General features: G+C 44.6%; 1 protein-coding gene across 1 annotated transcript in view; it reads left to right on the top strand.

Annotated features, from left to right (window-relative positions):
- The window catches only part of TRAPPC9 (trafficking protein particle complex subunit 9), a 2,294,541-nt gene that overhangs the window by 422,996 nt on the left and 1,852,528 nt on the right, over positions 1-19,017 (top strand). The window contains exon 13 of the mRNA XM_069220801.1: positions 448-574. Coding sequence (XP_069076902.1) covers positions 448-574 — 127 coding nt within the window. The remainder of the gene's footprint in view (positions 1-447; positions 575-19,017) is intronic.

The following is a 19,017-nucleotide window of genomic DNA, read 5'->3' as shown; positions in this document are numbered from 1 at the left end:
ACCAGCAGAGAGCACACACATGTTCTCCAACAAGCTTGCACATCCCTGTGTTCCATACCTAGGTTCCCATTCCGCAGTCAAAAAACACACCGGATGTTACCGCCACCCACCTGCCAACCAACCAACTTACGCAGCACCTAGCACTGGCGGCTCCAGGAAACAAATACTGATCTCAACATAGACTCTTACTCATCAGTCCACCCCTCCAGCTACCCACCACCAAGCCACGCACTGCCCTGACTCACCCAGGCCTGATCAGTCACCTGCTCCTCTTGGCACCCGCAGACCACCCGCAGCCTGATTCTCTCACCGACTTAGTTGCTCACTCTTAAACCAGAATCACGTTCTGTTAGTTTTTTTTATTTGCTCTTTTTGTCTACAGTTGTTGGTCACATGAGAAGTACAGAATAACTGATATGCTTACTGTCTACCTCTATCTTCTCACAGGGTCTACTGACAAGTGGAGTGGAGTTTGAGTCTCTCCCAGCTGCTCTTTCTCTCCCTGCAGAGTCTGGCCTCTACCCGGTCACTCTGGTTGGAGTACCTCGGACCACAGGGCAAATTACAGTCAATGGTAAGCATGGCCTTGCTTTATGATTTCCTTCAACTCCCACCCAAATGCAAAGCTGTTAGACCAATATAACAGAAGCTTGTGACAGTGCATGGTTGCTGTTGGATTGTATGGGAAGTCCAGTAGTCACTTTCTTTGGTTAGTGTGGAGTTGGTGACTTCCTTTGAGTGGTATGCAGCCGCTGTCTGACTTCTTCTAATTTACCCCATTAACTTGTCAGAGATTAACTTCCAGGCCATTGTTTCGAATTACACCTTTACTTTGCGTGGCATTTGCTGACTTTTACCCAAGCATCAGGAAAACTACTTGTAAATTAAATGTAATCTAGCACCAAGGGTATAAAGGTATTGCAAAATCGTTTTGTAAGGTTTAGAGAAAGTCATATAATAAATAATGTTACTTACTATCTTGATTTGATTGATTACATTTACATTTAGCCTTGATATTAATAAAATGTGTACATTTAAAATTAAAATACATTCAAATATTTAAAATTCAGGTTAATGTTAGAATAAGGTTCCTTTTTAGTTCTTGCTTGCGAGCAACATTGTATACAACAAAGGGCTTGCAGCCTACCCATGCTTAGCATTCCTTGTCTTCATTGTCGCTCTTATTTGCTGTCTTCTAATTGGTTAGCATGTGCTTGCTTCACTTCCTCTTCTTTCGGCTGGGGCATAGACCTAGTCTGTTGTTCTGGGTGTACCTCTTGACATTTGTAGCTATGTTTTGCTATGAAACATACACTTCGAAGAAGCCCTTTTCTTCTTTGAGATGGATGTTTATTGTGACAACAGATGTTATCTGCTGGTATTGTGACAACAGATGTTATCTGCTTGTATTGTGACAACAGATGTTATCTGCTTGTATTGTGACAACAGATGTTATCTGCTTGTATTGTGACAACAGATGTTATCTGCTTGTATTGTGACAAAATATGTTATCTGCTTGTATTGTGACAATAGATGTTATCTGCTTGCATTGTGACAATAGATGTTATCTGCTTGTATTGTGACAACAGATGTTATCTGCTTATAAGTGTATTTCACCAAGACGTGGACATGGGTGCAATTGCTTTCTTTTGTGAAAGGATTTTTTGCTAAGTGTCATACATTTTAGCTTGAGCAGGCAAGGGCTTTGACCTGTTGTAAGTATTCTGTGGGCTTTTAACCACGCCCACCTCAAACCCATCACTTTCACTAATTGTTAGACTTGCCTTTCAAAAATCCCTTGATGTCATTGGTAATTGCTCTATGTTTTACTTGCCTTGGGGGGGGGGTTGTGACTGCCTTGCAGACTGACCCTGTTACATGGATAATTGCGCAATTGCTGATATACTTTAGCTTGGGTGAAATATTTTTTTCTTTTGTCTCTCCCCTTCTTGCTTCATGGCAGTCATGGCCCTCACAGTGCTCACAGCGCCAATAGCCCAAACTCCACTGGCGGTATTGGAGCGCTGGTGACATTGTGCACACTGTTACCTAATCAGAGTAATTTCTTTTGGCTCTCCCCTTCACGCTCCATAGCTTTCCCAAAGACACTTCTAATTGATAAATGCTTTACTAAAAAACACAGAAATCCGCAAAGCGGCTCTCCCGGCACAGCGGGAGAGTCGATACAACAATATTCTCTGCACTTGGGAAAAGTCTCTACATAAGCATTCTTTTTCAAAACTTTTTTGCCCATAACTCAGCCTGTGGTGGTCCCAGGACAATGGGACCACCGTCAAAACATTGAACACAATATGCTCTTTCTGTCTACATCATCTCTGGGTCCCCACACTAGGTTAGGCAGGACTCCAAAATAATAACCCCTCCCACCATTTAGTCCCTTTTTAAGCTCTCTTATGGCTGGAACTTTTGTTTTACCGCTTGGAGTAGTTTGTGTTCTAAGGGACTTAGTATTACAGTTACCCTGAAAATCTGTAAAGTACTACATCTTCGAGGGGCTAAATACATGGTTCCACTACATCACTTTGTGCAATTCTATTTTCATGTGGTTATGCCCTTTAGGGACTGATTATATGGTTACGTGATCATGTTTCTTACAAATTATATTTGTATTGTGGTGTCCTCTATGGGCTGTTCAGAGCATTACAGTCAACTTACTACAATATTTGCTGCACTCATCATCCCATAATGCTTTGCAGGGCATTTTTTTACAAACATGTTTTACTCATAACTCAGCCTGTAGTGGTCCTAGGAAAATGGGACTGCCTGCAAAAGTTCACCACGACCTGCTCTTTCTGTCTAGATCATCACTGGGTCCCCACACTAAGTTAGTGGGGACCCCAAAATAACCCCTTGCTCCATTCAGTATCTTTTTTAATTCTCTCATGGCTGGAACTTTTGTTTTACAGCTGAGAGTAGTTTGTGTTTTAAGGGTCTTGTTTGTAATATCATTGCAGTAGGCCTGTTAGCCCTGAAAATGTGTAACGCAGTACACCCTCTAGGGGCTAAATATATGGTTACACTGCAATAAGTTTAGTCATTTTCTTTTTATGTGGTTATGTCCTCTAGGGGCTAACTATATGGAGACATGACCATGTTTCTTACAAATGATATTTTCATTGTGGTGTTCTCTATGGGCTGTTCTGAGCATTACAGTCTAATGGCAAATGTTTATTTCTGATAAAGGGTTTTATTGGGTTTATATGATAATTGTATGTGTTTTATTAATCTCTCCTTTTGCAATTATGACCATGATTCAGGCCAATTTAACATCCTTATTATACTATGACTGTTTGAACACTCTTGATATGTTTGGGTGCCCCTTCTAGTTTATTTCTCTCGTTACTCCTCCGTGGCTGTCTTGTTTTGGGAATTGTGTTAGCCAGCCAGCAACTCTGACGGTGGGGTGGTGAAAGTGGTAGTCTGTTGGAATTAGCATGGCAGATTTAAATTAGGATGATAAATGGCAGCATTTTAATTTTTGGCTGCAGATAGAGGAAGAAGGTAAATGGAAGTGCTTTGGTTATATGCATGGCCACTGGAATAATTTGGTCTTTTCCTGCCACATAATGTGGCATGGTTGACCAATTTATGTGGCAAGAAAAGTCCAGTTATGAATTTACATCGGCAATAGCTCAAACTCAAGCAAATGGCAGACCCATTGCATTGCAAATGCTTGTTTTCTTTTTCTCGCATGGGAATATTAACTGACTTGCACAGACTGCTGTTATGTGCCGAGACTTTACAGGCATTGGCAAAGCAAATATGTCTTGCCTTTAGGACTGTTGGCTCTGCCATTGCCTTTTGTTCATAGTCTACAGCCTGGGCTTTGCAAACTTTGGCAATGATTTGTAGTCATGCTGTACAGTGGCATTGCTGCTGTACAGCATAACTAAAAATAATAGCAATAAAAACAGGAATATGGCGCATCTGGGGCTAATGCATTTAAAAAAGTGTAATATCCCTGGCAACATCGTAGCCCTTTTTTAAAAATTGGTTTCAGCCACACTGCAAAGCATCCGTGCTGCTAGACACCATGGCTACAAAACATTGTCAATGCCAGTAACTCTAATAGGTGAGACCTATTGGCTTTGCTAATGCTTGTTAAATTCATTTTGAGTAAGGATAAGACTTTAAGTTGATTTAATTTACATCTTTTCAAATGAATTCATTTTAAGGGTTATGGTAAACCTTTAATTAAATTACATTACATTTTATTTTATTTAAATTATTATATATGAATTAGTTGCAATATAAAATGTTTAATTTTACTTTTGAGTTAGGGTTAAACTCTAGCAACATTATTTGAATTACTTTAAGATACGTTTAATTCAGGGAGATTTAGTATAGTATTTTTTATATTTAATGTGATTAAATTAGTGTATGAGTAAATAAAAGTGGATGAGTGATATGCTTCACAGTCTTAAGTCTTAGATCAGTGATTTCCAACATTTTAACTTTTGTGGACCCCCACTTTATCATTACTGAAACCCGGGGACCCCCAATGAATTATTATTGGAATCCAGACCCCCCATCATGTAATTAAATACTGTGTAGAAGTTTGAGCATTTCAGGACCCATACACATTCAACAAAGCATTTAAATAATACTGCTTGTGTGCCACAGCAGTGACACGAAAGGCCTCCTTTTCAACGATGACCACAGATAAAAGAATGGCAGGAAGTATGTGTCGTGGCACGGGCAAGCACTAGGCAATGCAAAAAGTGAAAATCAAGGGTTTGTGATGTAGGAGTAAGAGTGCTGGTCTGAAGAAGAAGATTGTATGTGTTTACTGGTTTCAGTAGTAATCATGAGGACTGAATAGGGGAATAAAGTACAGAGTACTGGGGTACTGAATAGAAGCAGTAAGAATGGAGGCATGGGAATAATGGGGTTCGGTAGTTTATAGGAATAGTGGTACTGAGGTATGGGAGTATGAGAGTGTGGGGTATTGCAATGGCAGGAGATTGGTTTGTGGGAGTGTTTGGAATAGTAGATTTTGGAGTAATGACATAGGGGGTTTGAGAATAGTAGTGTTGGCAGATCGGACTGTGGTAACATTGTGATATGGGGGGAAACAACAGTGGGTATACATAAAGGAGTGTTTAGAAATTGTATTAAGATTGTGGGGCCAGTGATGAGGGTGAGGCCATCATTTGGTGTAGCCTGATGTGATTGTGCATAATTGATATATCTGTAGAAAAGAAATGTATTAAGCATACACTGAGAGTCGAATCTCCTCGTTGTGCCTGGTGTGTCAGCCCCAGTATGTCACACACACAGCCAGCCACATCCTCAAAGCACACGGGGTGCATTTTGTTTTCTGAGCTTGAGGCTTGTCTCTACTCTGTTTGCCTGTGGCGTGAAAACACAATTAATGTGCCTCTTAGAATAATCCATCATTCATGTTATGTAGATGTCTCTGCTCATGTTTGTTGCTAAGCTGGAGTGCTGAAACCTGATTAGAGAAATACTGCATGCTAAACTAGCATATGCTTGACTACTCACAGCACAAGTAGTAAGCAGCACTGAGGGGATAAAGATGTTATTTTAGGATTCACTGTTGGCTATGAACTGTGTCCCTTGAACCATGGTACAATTGTTCAAAGAGTGTTTGAGGTACAATGGCACAATATCATGTCAGTTTAAGAACCTTTAAAATCACTACACCTTACCTGGATATTGTATCAATAGTGTTTCGTTGTTACAGTGTAAAACAAAATGAGTATGTTGATTATGAAGTGCTTAAGCAGGGGCAGCTCCTCTGCAATGGAGAAGGAGCGTCGCCCCACTGGCTGAGCCAGCCGCTGAAAAATAAATGGATATTTCATTTTTTTTTTATTTTTCTGCTGCTTGCTCAGCCAGCATGTGCTGGGAGGGGCAGAGTTGGGCCATGGGAGTGGGGAGGAGGAGAACTGGAGTGGGTGCACTAAGCGTGCATGTCAGTTTGGCCAGCCATTATAGGGGAGCCTGTGATGGTGTCCCAGGGACTGCTGGGACCCCAATACCATCGGAAGAGGAGTGAGGCTGCCGGCGGTGGCAGGAACAGGTTTCCCTTTTTTTTAAATTATTTTTTCCACTTCTGCCCCGTGTCCTCCTCCAACACCCCCCTCCCCTTGAGATTTGCATTGGCCACCGCTGTACTTTAGTGTTTACTTTCTGTAGAATTTGAGGCCCTATTTAGAGTTTAGCTGACAGCCACCAAAAAGCAAAAAGGTGGCTATGAACTGTGTCTGCCAGACTTGTGAATTCCTCCCACTCTATTTATATCATTTTTCTGTTGGCAGAGCCCAAGCTTGTTCCCTCAGCGGAAACCTTTGACCAACAAATATGAACCTCATGCTAGAAAGACATTTTAGTATATTAGTTCTGAATAAGATAATGTATTAATAATATATAAATAAATGTAATCATAATATGTGTGCAAAATCTGACCTGGAGATTAAGGAGATTCTGTACGATGACAGGTGAACATGGAAATTAAGCATTGAGGTATCGATCTGCCTTCTATAACTATTTAACTATCTCTTTGCCTAATGTGATGGAAAGTTGCGAGCAAAAACAGACCTTCCCAAAGTCATGTATGTGTTTCTTGGGACTGGATCTGGATCTGGTGGTGGGTTGTGGGTACATGACCTGACCTATAAAATGGCCGTACTGCAGCCCCTGTTCCATTGAGTTGGCTGTGCATGGCCTTCAGCTGTGTGTAGTGGTGTTTGGGTGCATGGCCTCATCCCATCATACCAGCTATGCACGTCTTTAATTGTGTCGAGCTGGCTATGGCTAGTTCTTGTGCCAGCCATGTCAACAGTGCTCACTTTACATGGTCTACCATCGTACTGTGAATGTTCCTTTTTAACTCTTTTACATTGTAAAATGTTTAGAAAAAAATTACAAATCTACGTCTGACATCATGGTAAGTTTAAAGAAATGTTGGATAGCATCTGTCTGTGGGATCTCCCACATCCTCCATGAGGTCCATTGATGCTCCCCATGACCGTTAAACACCCACTCCTAAGACTATTTTCTAGGATGTAGTCTTTGGTGATTTCCATCCTCTACTGGCCACCAGAAGAAACATTTTTAGGTGCCTTAAGCCATTCATTGACCCACAAGGTTCTGCAAACTAAAGGCCGAGGCAAGCCATTGTTTAACCTATTGTAGCCCTCCCTGCACCTTATTTAGTGGGAATTCCTGACTTCTAAACACAGTGGTAGTGCTGTCCAATATTAGTATTAATGCCTTAGCCACAGTGGCTGTATTTAAAAGGTGGATGACTAATTGAAGTCACAGAATAGCCCCTTTCACAGTTCAAGAGCTAACCCACTTCTGTCCTGTCATTATTACTGTCACAGCAATGGTACCACAAACTGTATCCTTCTTCTGCATGGACATAGTTGATATTTTACCTCACTCCTTATTATCCTACACTTAAACTCTTACATTGAGGCAGTCTGAATCACGTTTACACTGACTCAATATTCTCCATAACCTACTTCTCAAAAGAAGAAAAACCTTGTGTTGAAAAACAAGTTCCCTCCAGCCCTTCCTGAATTCTGCAGAATGGCTCTACAGAAATGGAGAACATTTCAGGCTACTTTGCTCTCTCATGATTTGGAACCCTTTTCTGGAAGGTACCTGTTTGCCTCCTCAAGCAATATCATATGCTGTACTTTTGCAAAAAAATAGGGGGTCTTTAAGACCCCGGCGGTCGGTGATAATGTAGCGGTAAGTACAGCCAACAGGCAGGTGGTACTTACCACAACATTATTACATTGGCGGATTGGCTTCAGCCAAACCCGCCAATGTACCATTCCAACCGCCACGGCGGTAAAAGCCACCAGGCTGGAAATATCCATCTCCAGCCCAGCGGCCGCCATTGTGCCGCCTGCTGGATTTTGACCATGGCGGTAAGCCATATCAGTGTCGGAATTCCTTCCCTTTCACTGATAGGGGTCTCCCCCCTCTACCTCTCCAGTTGCCCCCTCACCTCCCCCCCACATCCACGCCCCCCTACACACACACTCATTCACACATACATACATGCATGCATACATCCAATCACACACACATCCGCACACACTTCCAAACATACACGCAGACATGCATTCACATTTCACAACAAATACGCACTCACACGTCCGTACATGCACACACGCATTCAACACTCACACACCCGCATTCACACACACACATACATTCACGCACCCACATACATTCACACACCCACATACAACCGCCCCCAAACCCCCCCACCCCCCGGTCAGAGATCCATAGGGTCCTCCGGCAGGAGAGGTGACGGGGCGCTGCTACCGTCAGCAGCGCCCGCCAGCAGAACACCGCCAGGCCGTATGATTTCTCATAATACAGATGGCTGCGGTATACTGGCTTGGTCCTGCTGGTGGTAGCAGCGCCACCTTATCGCCATCCGCCGGCATGGCCACAGCCGGATTTCTGCCATTCTTGTGGCGGAAATCCGTCTGTGCTCATAATATGGCGGACGGCTGATAGGGGGTTTTTACCGCCAAAGTTATAATGAGGGCCTTAGTTTCTTTATGGTCAGCTAGGTCCATTAAAGCAGCCATTTTGTTTCTCATGATCACAAACATTTGCAGTATTCTTTGAGGCAGCTATGTTTTGTAGATTGTATTGCCAATTTGGCAGTCAAATGTATATATTTCAGGTATTTCAGATATCTCCAGCTCAGTCAAAGGACAGTTAGCTGGTTGAATAATATAAGCATTTGGAAAGCCAATAGGCTAGGCCTTTAGAAGGTGGGGCAACTTTTTTTGTAATTAAAGCACATGCCACAAGAATTTAAAAAAATAAAAACAAGAAAGACAGAAACATGGTGCCCAATGTGGCCACTATGTGCTTGCAATAAAATTGTTAATTAAAAGAAATAATAATTAACCATTGCATGTAATTGTAATGGAACCGTAGTGTGTTTCCTAACATGCCGGTGCACATAGAACAGTTACAGTATGTCACTTATAACAGGTATAAAACTCCCTTTTTAATATTAAAGCTCATCACAGGAAAATATTATTGGTGCATAGAAAGCTACTACTCACTTTGAATTACTGTAAATTGGACACATAGTTTACTCATTTCAATAGGACTAAAATGAAAATGATCGAGAATGGAAAAGGTGATCTTTTTGAGTTAGATGTGCATGTTAGCAGTGCTGTAGAGCTTTATGGCTGATGTGGGCTCAACATTGCCCCATGGTTTATGCTGGGGGGGCAGAACCAAAATGTGAAAGACACTTAAACAGACAAATGGATGAAGAGGGTTGACCCAAAGCCCCTGTATGTGAATGTCTATGTATTTTTTGTTGTTGTTTTTACATGTAGCTGGAAAAACAGCCAAAGCTGCCTCTAGGACAGACTTAATAAATACCAACCGACGATGAGGACCCAACACTGCTAATGTCTTCTTTTGAATGCTTCCAAATGCCCATTTTTGCTATAACCCTACATGCTACCGTAGTAGCCACCCTCCAAGCACTGAAGGGTTATAAAGTCTATAACTTCTGGCAAATGGGACCGACATCAACCCTCGCTGCCCCTTCACCGTATTGCCTTCTCCGTCACTGTTGAGGGACCAGACTCCACCAATCAGAGAACATTCCACCATTCACCCAAGACTTCAACCTGCTCATCCTCCAGCTGGTAGACTAGCGAGTTAAGGGGGGCGGCAGAGTGACAGAAGCACATTAAGATAATCAGTGTTTGCCACAATGCAAAGATCTGTTCTTGACGGTCTTCCTTGTGGTCTGCCTCTTTTCTCCATGCTTTTTGAGGGTCGAGTGCGAAAGCGCTCTGGCCCTTGTTGTAATCTCTCTGTGGGCTTGTAACATCGCCCATGTCACGCCCATCTATTTCGTTGGTTCGTGGGCTTGCCTTTTAAAATTTGCTTGATTTCATTAGTTAAAGGCATGCATAAATCATGCCTTTTCTGGTGTTTAGCTGCCCTCGAGAGCACCGGAAAACTACTGAAAACATACGAGGCTCCATGTTTTCCACATGGCTTCTGGACTACTTTTATTTGTATTTCCTACGCAGCGTGATTTCGCTGGGCAGTAGTCAAGCACTTTGCATGACATCGACCCTGTTACATAGATAATTGCATAGCTGCCGATACCTTTGACTATGAGCGAACCTCTGTTTCCTTTTGTGTGGTCCTTGACGCTCATGGCACGTCACTTTAAATCGGCTCGCATATGTAAAACTGTATTGCTTTTCATTTTCAATTTATGTGGCAAGAAAAGTCCGGTTAAGACTTTACAGGGCTAATGGCTCTAAGTCGAACAGATGTGAGACCCATTGCATTGCAAATGCTTGTTTCATCACTGTTGTCGTGTAGTAGGGTGGCTAATGTGTAGTGTATAATCTCTCGGTTTCTCACTATCAGATTTTTTAAATGATTTCCAGCATCCGGCACCTGGGCCTCCCTTGCTTAGTTGCATGTTTACCTTGCAAGTGTCGTGAATGAAATAAATTGCCCCGTCAGGGAACAGCTGTGAAGGAGCACGCGCCTCTCCGTGCCCGTTCATCTCTCAGGTCTTACCCCTCGGTGCCGTTACCACGTCACACTCGAGTCTCCTTTGTGACGCAGTTGTAAATATTGATTTTTCACTAAAACCAAATATGGTGGAGTTAATTGGCTATGAAATTGGAATTAAACTTTTCCACGCTTATTAACTGAAGCTCTTCCACGTAGCAAGATCTTAAAGACAAAGAACAGAAGAGAATACTCCCAAATCTCTTTACAGGCCCAGAGCTTGATGGAAAAATATCTCATGTTATTTTTTATGTTTACTAGTTATTTGCGTTGTTGAATTCTTTAGCATTCTGTTTGGTAACTGGATTTGTTGAATGTATGTGCATTTGTTCGCGTGTTAAATGTGTTGCATGTTCTTAATGACATTTTCAGGGGTTAGGTTCTCTCCTGCATTTCCCCTGCAGGTTTTAGTTATAGGGGGTGTCTGCAGTACTTGAAAATGAAATGGACAGAGTTGGAAGGTTGATACCTCACAATACCTTATGATGACCTGTGTTGACAGGTTTTACCCAAGTCTCATTGTTAGAAATGGGGTTTCTGGTTGGCTAGGGTATGCACCTAAGCCAGGCAGAACCCACCCACTCTAGTCAGGGTAAGGGAGTTACACGTCCAAGATAACCCCTGCTCACCCCCTTGGTAGCTTGGCACGAGCAGTCAGGCCTAACCCGGAGGCAATGTGTAAAGCGTTTGCACAACACACGTGACGCACTATATACTTCACAAAGTAAACACAACACTGAGCTATGTAAAAATAAACTATTGCACAAGACATATTTAGACCAAACATTACATATCAGTAATACCCTGATAACTTAGCAGCTGTCAGAACGTTACACAGGTTACAAATACTCTGCAAGAATAAGCAGTAGTCAAACCCCTGTTTTTTCTCATGGGCCCCCTCCTGCGACTAGCGCTTTCTTGGGTGCCCCTCCCAGGGCCACTATGGGCCCCTCCATGAAAAAGAGGGGGCAAGAACCAAAACCCCACAAAGGGGGAGAAGAGGAGACCTGGTGACACGGCAGCCTCCGATGAGGCGTCCGCCCGCTTGCGATCGCTGGGGAATAATTAAGGGGCTCGTAGTGGGGGGGGGGGGCCTCCGAAGAGGCTTCCTTCCCCTGCCCATTTCCGTTGGCTTCTGGAAGGCCCGCCTGGAACGCTGCAGTGAGCAGGCACCAAAGTAGGTGCTTGCTTGTGCCCCGGGGGCGCTCCTCTGAGCGTGTTTCACCACAGGGGCACGGTAGGAGCACACTCACTCCTTTTCTGAGTTCAAGGGTTCTCCGGGGGTCACTCGCGCTTGTTAGCAGCAGCCCACCCAGGACGTGGCGGTGATCCTTGATTTCAGCAAGCCCTTTTCAACTTGCTAAGCCCAGGTCGCGGCGATGAATTTCCACAGCAACGCGCTCTGGAAGCGCAGGAGGGGTGCACAGTGGAGCATTCATCAGGTGCTATATGCATGCACAGAAACATGCCCTAAAGGTGCTATATGACGTGATGATGCACTCCTCGAGCTGGATGTAGTTGCAGGGGTCTGGGGCCATGCCACCCTGGCCCTGGAGACAGAAAGCAGGGGGGGTCACAGAGCTAACAGGCCCAAACAACAGGCCAGCACAAGGGATGCAGATGGTGGCAGATCCTCCTAGTGACCTAGCAGGTCAGGCCAGCAGCAGCAGACCAAGGTGGGTCCTGGTGAGTCTATTCAATAGCGTTCTGTGTCCTGAAGATGTCCGAAGAATGTCTAAATTATGGGGAAAACACCCCTGTACCTATACTCAGTTTACAGTGTGTTTCACAAAGAGAGGGGAGAGGAGGTTCCAGCCAGTCATAACTGGTTCTGGGAGGGTCCCCCCCTCCCCCCCATCCTCCAGCACAGACTCCAAACATCGATTGGGGGTAAACTACCCTTTTGTGTGAGGCCAGGGCCCAACCTTTACAGATGCAGGTGTGCCCAGCTTCTCCCTCCTCTCAGACCAGGAAGACTATTCAGTATGCAGGTGCACCTCTGTGACACCTCCACCCTCACTGTGTACAGGCTGTCTGAAAAGTATGCACAAAGCCCAACTGTCACTCTGCCCAGACATGGATTGGAGTCAAGCTGCAAAACACCAGAGTCATAAGCACAGAGAAATGCTTGCTTTTTTAGAAGTGGCATTGCTATAATAGTAATAAAAAATCCCCTTACACCAGTAAGCAGCATTTCTCACTACTATTACAACCATAACAAACATGCCTACGCTACTCCTCATAAATCAGACAATCCCCCCTATACATAAGGCAGGGTATTTCCAATGCAATCCTATGAGAGAGGCAGCCCTCACAGCAGTGAGAAACCAAGTAGGCTGTTTGTCACTACCAGAACAGGCCACGCAACCAGGCACATGTCCTGCCTTCTACATACATAGCACCCTGCCCATGGGGCTAGCTAGGGCCTACCTTAGGGGTGACTTACTTGTAGTAAAAGGTGAGTTCTGGGCATGGCAAGTAAATTTAGATGCCAGGTCCCTGTGCCAGAAAACTGTGCACACAGGCCCTGCACTGAAAGACTACTCCAGTGGGTGGTGCGAATAGCGATGCAGGCCCACTAGTAGCATTTAATTAACGGGCTTTGGGTATAGAGATATCACTTTACAAGGGACTTATAGGTAAATTAAGTAAGGCAATCATGCCAAGTTTACAAGGGAGAGCACATTCACTTTAGCACTGATTAGCAGTGGTAAAGTGCCCAGAGTCGTCATGTCAACCAAAAAGGGTCAGAAAAATGAGAAGGCAAAAGGTTTGGGGAATGGCCCTGTAAAAAGGGCCATGTCCAAAACTCATCTTCGAAGAAAATAAGGTATTCTGTCTCTCAATTACAGCTAGTATTGGGGGAGGTGGTAGGGGAGGGGCAACAGGCTCCTGTCCGTCCCTGTTTTCTGCATGTAGGGAAGCCTAGAGCAGAGTCTTTCTTGGCCGATACCCATCCGTAGCTCTTGCAGGGACCTGCAATGATGTAGGTCAGTGGGGCTATGTTAATACCCTTGTGTAGGTCAGACAGCCTGTTCTGTGCGCACTCGCCCTTCAGGCAGTATTGTTTGTCAGTGGGATGCTGTGGAGGGTCCAAAGGGCTTGGGCCGTTGCTGCCCACAAATTGACATACCCCTCCTCTCCAGAGGTGCTGTGTACCTTGAATTCTATATTAAGCAAGTTCCAGGCACACGCGTAGTCTGGTAAATGACGCGCCACGTTATCCCAAAGGACAAGCCTGGATTCTAACAATCCGGGGTTTAAAAAATCAAGGACCTCCCTGGCTCCTCTTTGCATTGTGTAGGCTCAGTTCTTCAGTCAATCAGGAATTTGTAAAGTGCACTACTCACCCTCTCAAGGTGCTGAGACGGGGGCTGGGGGATAAGGGGCGGAGGGGAAGGTGCTGCTACTGCTTGAACAGCCAGGTCTTGAGAAGTTTCCTGAAGGTAAGGAGGTCTTTGGTCTGGCGCAGGTGGGTGGGAAGAGTGTTCCACGTTTTGGTGGTGAGGTGCGAGAATGATCTATCGCCAGTTGTAGGTCTGTGGACGTGTGGGACGGTTGAGAGGTCGGCGGAGCGGAGATGCCAGGTCGGGGTGTAGAAGGAGAGCTGTCTGTTGAGGTATTCTGGTTCGATGTTGTGCAGTGCTTTCTGAGCGTGGGTGAGAAGTTTGAAGGTGATTATCTTGTTGACTGGGAGCCAGTGCAGGTTTCTCAGGTGGTCTGTGATGTGGCAGTGGCGGGGGATGTCCAGGATGAGGTGTGCGGAGGCGTTCTGGATGCATTGCAGCCTCGCCTGGAGTTTGGCCGTGGTTCCTGCCTAGAGGGCATTGCTGTAGTCCAGTTTGCTGCTTACGAGGGCGTGGGTGACTGTTCTTCATAGGGACAATGGTCCCAAAAAGCCTACGGGTGCTCAAACAAATCATGTCCCCAGTCTGAGGTTAGCCTAGACTACCCAAGCTCTCCCATTGCATTGGAGATCGGCATTGTGCCAGGAGACTGGTTGCTAGGGTATGATTCAATCACTTACGAGCTTGTAAAGCACACTACTCACCCATAGGGTCTTAAGGTGCTGAGGGTTGGCCTGAGAAATCAGTCGAAGAGCCAGGTCTTGAGGTCCTTCGTGAACTGAGGCAGCGATGGTGACTGTCTGAGATGTGATGGCAAGATGTTCCATCCTTTTGCTTCCAGGTATGAAACCGATTTTCCACCTGCTGAGGACTTCTTAATGCGGGGTACATTGGCGAGTGACTGTTGGGGCAAGCGGAGAGGTCTGGAAGGGGTGTACCAAGTCATGCGGTTGGTAAGGTAGTTGGGTCCGTTGTCGTGGAGGGCTCTGCACGCATGTAGAAGGAGTTTGAAGTCGATCCTCTTCCCGATGGTGAGCCAGTGGAGGTTTTGCAGGTGTTCTGTGATGCGTTCTCGTTGGGGGATGTCTAGGATGAGTCTGGTGGCGACGTTCTGGATCTGTTGCAACCTGTTCAGGTTCTTCTTGGCGGTTCCAGCATAGACGGCATTGGCATAGTCAAGTCTGCTTATGACAAGGGCATGTATCACTGTTTTCCGGCAGTTGGTTGGTATCTATCTGATGATCTTTTGTAGGAGTCTGAGGATGTGGAAGTAGGTGGATGCGACGGAGTTGGCATGCCTGGTCATTGTGAGTGTTGAGTCGAGGATGATGCGGAGGTTGCGTGTGCGGTGAATTGGGGATGGTGTTTGCCGAGTGTGGAGGGTCACCAGGAATTGTCCCAGGCCGACGGTGAGGGTCCCATTTCGAGGATCTTGGTTTCATCAGAGTTCAGTTTGAGGCAGCTTTCCCTCACCCAAGTGGCCACAACTTCCATCCTGTCTCTGAAATTCTTCCTGGCTGTTGATGGGTTCTTGGTCAGGGAGATGATCAGCTGGGTGTGATCAGCGTAGAAGATGATATTCATCCATTAGTTCCTGACGATGGTGGCCAGTGGGATCATGTATATGCTGTACAGCTTGGGGCTCAGCGTTGATCCTTGGGGTATTCCACCGCTGATGTCGGTGGGCTCTGATTGGTGAGGTGGGAGACTGGCGCTGTGTTCTGCCAGTCAGGAATGTACAAAACACACTCACAAATCATGATTAGATGCTAGTTTCATGTTCCCTGATTGCCTTACTATATCGCAGCAGGCAGAGGGGCTTCTCTTCCTCTTCAGAGACAGTTGTCTGTCATGCAGAGGAGTGGAGGGGAAAACGTGTACCCTGTGACAAAGGCTCTTGGTGTGCACTAAAGGGAAGTTGAAATTGGGAATGAGAAGAACTGTTGTTGAGTTTCTTCCCTTAGTCATGTGTTTTTTCTTATCATCTTGCCATCTAAAGGGGCAAGCCAGAGAGCATCTTTCTCCATAGCTACCCTCCATCACCATTGAACATATAGGAATGTCTTTGCACTTTTCCAGTCTGGGTAGGTTCACAATACTGCCAGGTATAGGAGATTCCGCTAGGCAGTGGGTCATCTGCTCTAGAGTGAACTGCATAAGAGCTAATTTGCTAGATAAACTGTTGGAAGATGGCACTGCACAATTTATGTGCTGTTTTGCCCATATACCCTCTGCATTTTACCATCCTTTGGGATATTGGATGCGTCTCACAACATATGGATTCTACCAAGATCAAACGATTGACTGACATTAAATGTCTGCAATATTTGGAAACCAATCTGTCTTGAACCTTCCTCTCAACTATTGTTTAGAGGAACGGATGGTATGTGGAACCATTTATTAATCCAAATGATAAACCATTGCTTTGATGGTTAGGTACTACATATTTTCTTTATCGAGATTTTTAAATATGAATGCACAGTGTAGTTGAGGTGGGGCAGAGAGGTGTTAGGTGATAAGCGATTGTTCTCACCAAGACTGTGATTGCACTTTCACTGTGGCATTAACGCCACCTTACATGGCGGACCAGCTTTTGTTATTGCGTTTGATGTGCTTGTGGGGCTTTCATGTTCCTAGTGTGGGGGTAAGTTTGTATATTTATTCAACTGAAAATGTTGTGGGCTGTCATGTAAGACCACATGATTTGTGGCAGTCATTGAGTTTATGTTTACCACACTGTAGGTCACCTGGAAATCATTTGCTTGTTCTTTGCTATGTGTCGACCCAGCTTGCATCTCCCCCTTATTATGTCGAGCCTAGACAGTGCGCATGCGCTGTCTGGAAGACCTGTTAGATGGAGTATAGGCATTTGCTCCTGCCTGTCACGGTTTGCACGCTTCTTACCGCTATAGTCTGCAAGTCTCAGGCACCACCTGGTTTACTGTTTGTTCTGGTTTGGCCAAGATAAGGGGGACCCCTTCCAGTAGCCACGGTGGTGCCGACAATACTACGTCTAGCAGGCTGTACCCTCCAGAAGGAGTCCAAGAGGAAAAACCCCAAAATGGGTAAAAACCTCAAACCACAGGAACTCCTCAAAGGAGGCAAAAAGAGAAACAATAAGAACTCGGAATCAGGAACCACAAAACTGCTGGAAAAAAACAGGACAGAGATTCAGAAGAACTGGGAGCAGGAGCGGGGATCACCACCAGGACGCAAGTGTTTGCAATGCAAGGAAAAGAAGACCTTCTGTGCTTTTATACCACCAAACAGGATGTGACATGCAGGAAGAACTAATGATACCATCTTGGATTGGGAAAGCCACATAGAAATGAATAGAGAAAATGCCATGTCAGAAAAGCAAGTAAGCAATGCATTCAGGAAAGGAACCACTGCCACCTGAGAAAAAGAAAATATGGCCACAAGAAAAAAAAAAAAAAGAAAAGGATTCCAGCATAGCAGGTAGGAGAAGAAACTTATGTGGGCCACCAGCGAATGCAGTGTGGCCAGGATTCCAAGAGAATACCCGCGAGAAAACAGATCATGGCCCAAAGAACGGCACGTGGCAGGACCGGCTGCCCGAAACACGGACCGTCGATCTGCCCGCGGGGTTATCCTGAACCCCCAACACCGAATGACCTACACTACGGAGATAAGAATTGTAAGTTGTATACTTACCTGCAAAACTGTACAATCTTTTCTTCCCCCAGGAACTGTTGAAATATGCACTGCGCCCACTTTTAAAATAGTGTTTTGCCATTTTAAGAAAACCCGTATACATTGTCGATTTTATTCAAAGTCCTTATCATATATATGCAAAGTACCTTTTATTTTATGGTCTTACCTGCAAACTGAATCTTGTAGTTCTAGAAATAAATTAACAAAACATATTCTTCATATAAAAGCCTATTGGTCTGAAGTTAAGTCATTGAATGTGTGTGTACAACAAATGCTTAACACCACCCTCTGATAAGCCTAACTCCTTGACCACACTACCACACATAGAGCATTAGTATTATCTATTTCAGCCTCTGTCAAGCCTCTGGGGAACCCCTGGACTCTATGCACACTATATCTCATTTTGATATAGTTTATACAGAGACAGCTTCCTTCAGGTAGGCATCATGGTACAGAGTTTTAATGTGATGGGCAGAATGACTCCATCACCCATTGTTACAGTCTCTGAGGATATGTACGAGAGTGCAGGACTTACTGGTGTGGTAGAGCTTCAGTGATCTTTCAAGAGTGCTTCCAGTTTTCCCGACAGGCATCATGAAACCATGCAAGGTGAAAGATAAGGGAGTTAATGGCTTTAAATAAAAGGGAATACGCCCAACCCAGAAACAGCAAGGCAAGAACGTATGGGAGGAGTAAAGAAAGACATGTTAAAAACCAACCAAATGTTGCAGGAAACATATAGAGGGTGGATCATCCAGAAAGGCGCCAGGGAGAAAGTAGTTAAAGTAAGGCATAAGTACCTATGGGAGACCGATTCCTGGGGTAGGAGAAGATTCTCCAAAGTGTGAAGATACAACCAGCCCAAGCATTTTGCTTCAGACCTAGCACCTTCAGTTCATTCTGCTTTCTAACCGTGGATCATGTTAGGCGCTCCATGCATATTCAGTGCTGGGTCTGGCTCACGTTCAGTGTTTGGGTGAGTTTGTCAGTATTCTTTGGGTACTGTATAATGAGAGCCAATACGTTTCCCTTCTGATTCTGGCATTCTGTATTGATCAAATGAATACAGAATGCACCAATATCTTGCTTATGTTGATGGTGTGAAATACTTGGTGAATGTCAACAAATTACGAGTGACTTTATTGAGGCCCTAAGAGGGCTAACCAATCGCTTTTAGAGCGTGCAGGTTGAGCCATTGTATTATTTTTATGGTCCATTTCACAATGAAATATCATAAGCATGACTTTGCAACGCATTCAGTAGTTGAAGGATGACTTTTCAACTAATCCTGAGGTTTGCAGTATTTTTTGCTCTGATTAATTTGCATGTCTGGCTGAGTGAAAACTCTCTTATATGGTCAACTCAGTATTTTCTTATTTTCCTTTCAACCGTTTTTTTTTTTTATATGAGG

Source organism: Pleurodeles waltl, chromosome 2_2, assembly GCF_031143425.1.
Source record: "Pleurodeles waltl isolate 20211129_DDA chromosome 2_2, aPleWal1.hap1.20221129, whole genome shotgun sequence".
Lineage (NCBI taxonomy): Eukaryota > Metazoa > Chordata > Amphibia > Caudata > Salamandridae > Pleurodeles > Pleurodeles waltl.
Note: the sequence above shows the minus strand (reverse complement) of the source record. Positions and strands in the feature narration are given on the sequence as shown.